Here is a 2,280-nt window from a genome sequence, read left to right on the forward strand (position 1 = left end):
AAAGGATGATTTGAATGATAATATTACGCATGATACATGATTGATTGTCCAAGACAACTTTAAAGAGTATCTCAAGGTATAAAAAAACCCATTTTAGGAGCTCAGAAATAAAGTGCATGAGAGCTTAGAAGTACCATCTTTTTAGCTTTTAACATCTTCTCATTGTTTTTTAGCTGAGCATGCTTGCAACATCTCATTTCAATGCTTGCAGGTATGCCACTGTTGGCATAATGTACATCCTTAGATACATTATAATTAATTAATTTAACCTGTGTACACGCACAAGACTCATACTAATTTCTAGAATGACTAAAACAATATAGTGAAAAATATGAATAAATAAAGCTCTCTCAATCTCAATTAATTGGAGGAGAAATTTTTCATGAGTTCAATATGTTGATAATTTCTCTTGTATGGGTCCCAAACGATTATAAGGTTCATATATTGCGAAAAGAATGATTCACGCATATAATAATTAATACAAGTTTACAACTCGAAAGAATTTTAGGCTTTTTAGGTCATCAAATAGACAAATAAAAAGCCTACTCTCCCAAACCAACCACCCCCTCTCTCTTTTTTTTTCCATTTTTTATACTCATATGAGTCACAACTCACAACAAAAGTTCTCACAGCACATTTATAACCTTCCAGTTGTGTTCTCACTTGCTTACTCTCTCTTTCTCTCTCTCTCACCTAAAAGCTGAAAATGTCAAACCACTTTTGGAAGAACGTCCACCTCTTCTTCTCCAAACTCAAATGCCTACCCACCATCCAATCAACTCCACCATCAGACCAAAACCAAGACCATCACAACCATCCCTCCCTCTCCCCATCTTCTTCAATCATCATAAAAAACTTCAACTCCTTATACAACCTCACCTCATCACAAACCCAGCACTCCACCTCCCTCACCTCCTCCACCACCGAATTCTTCTCCTCCTCCTCCGATGACTCCGACGACACAGACTACTCACCCCCACCACCAGACTTCGCCACCGTCTTCGCCTGCCAACGCTTCTTCTTCTCCACCCCTGGCCACTCCAACTCCATAGTTGACTCCACACAACACCCTCACCCACCTGATGATCATGATCATGATCATGACAACACAATGTTTTTAGTCAACGAAAGCGTCAAAGTCCCCAAGTACTCACTTGATCCTTACGTTGATTTCAGACGCTCAATGCAAGAAATGGTTGATGCAAGAAATCTCAACGGCTTCACAACTGAATGGGAGTATTTGCACGAGCTTCTCTTATGTTATCTTACACTAAATCCGAAGAACACCCACAAGTATATTATTCAAGCTTTTGCCGACCTTGTTATTTGCATCCTGTCATCATCGTCATCGTCGTCATCATCAGCTGCCAATCACTGTAGCGAATCTAAGAATCGGCGGCAGCAATTATTGTAACATGTATCAACAACAACCAAGTTTTAGTCGGGGTTCAAGTAATAGTCCAGTACACAGTATTGGCATCCTTTGTGGGTGTCCCACGTCTGTCATTTGAACCCTATCTTCTCATCCCCACTATCTATCAATCAAAAAAAAAAAAAAAAAATCAAAAATCAAATCTTAACCCCAAATTTTACGGGGTCGGATCTCATTACATTAGTCAGGTTGGCTATATGTATTCTTTTTTGGATTGCTGTAACATGTATCTTCTTCTTTTTCTTTTTATCTGTTTAATAGTATAGGAAGAATATGTTGGCTCTTGTTTTTGGTTTCTTTTATGGGATTTACTTTGTCTTTGATGAAAGTAGATGCTTCATGTTTCAACAATAAAGACAAAGAAAAAAAATGTATTTGATTATCACAAAAGCAAGGAGGCGTGGGAGGTTAATGTGTCTCGATGCATGTTATATTTTTATATGCTCTCGTGTTTGTTATGTAAAAATTAATGTATTTTTTTTCTTGTTCAGAGTTCCTTGGTTGATTTACATGTGGTAAATAATGGTGGCTCAGCAAACAAAAAAGTGATAAAGGACGATGGTAATTAACTATGTGGTAACAAGCAAAGTTCATTGATTGTCTTTGTTTTTGTTGTGGTCCTTCTCGCTGTCTGGCAATATTTTAGTATGAACATGCATGTTGGGGCGTTTTGCACACATAATCACGAGGATCCTAGCTAGTTTTGTTGGGCGTGGTACAACTGGGCAGTCTGGGCAATTGGGCATGGTTGCTTTCTTGATAGGGACGTATAAGTAGTATTGGGATGTGAGGGAGGATGGGGAGCTAGGTATATATCGGAAGCTTCATTGTCTTTCAATCATCATCAT

The 2,280-nt window shown here is 38.3% G+C and overlaps 1 protein-coding gene across 1 annotated transcript; it reads left to right on the forward strand.

The window, feature by feature from the left end:
• The first annotated feature begins 575 nt into the window (after positions 1 to 575).
• LOC115950684 (transcription repressor OFP12-like) lies at positions 576 to 1,849 on the forward strand. Its single transcript, XM_031067911.1, has one exon. The coding sequence runs from the start codon at positions 707 to 709 to the stop codon at positions 1,412 to 1,414; it is 708 nt and encodes a 235-aa protein (XP_030923771.1). The 5' UTR covers positions 576 to 706; the 3' UTR covers positions 1,415 to 1,849.
• The last annotated feature ends 431 nt before the right edge of the window (positions 1,850 to 2,280 follow it).

The sequence above is a fragment of the Quercus lobata genome, chromosome 6 (genome assembly GCF_001633185.2).
Source record: "Quercus lobata isolate SW786 chromosome 6, ValleyOak3.0 Primary Assembly, whole genome shotgun sequence".
Classification (NCBI taxonomy): Eukaryota; Viridiplantae; Streptophyta; class Magnoliopsida; order Fagales; family Fagaceae; genus Quercus; species Quercus lobata.

Coding starts and splice junctions, on each gene's coding strand:
- LOC115950684 (XM_031067911.1), top strand. CDS start 707: ATGTCAAACCACTTTTGGAAGAACGTCCACCTCTTCTTCTCCAAACTC.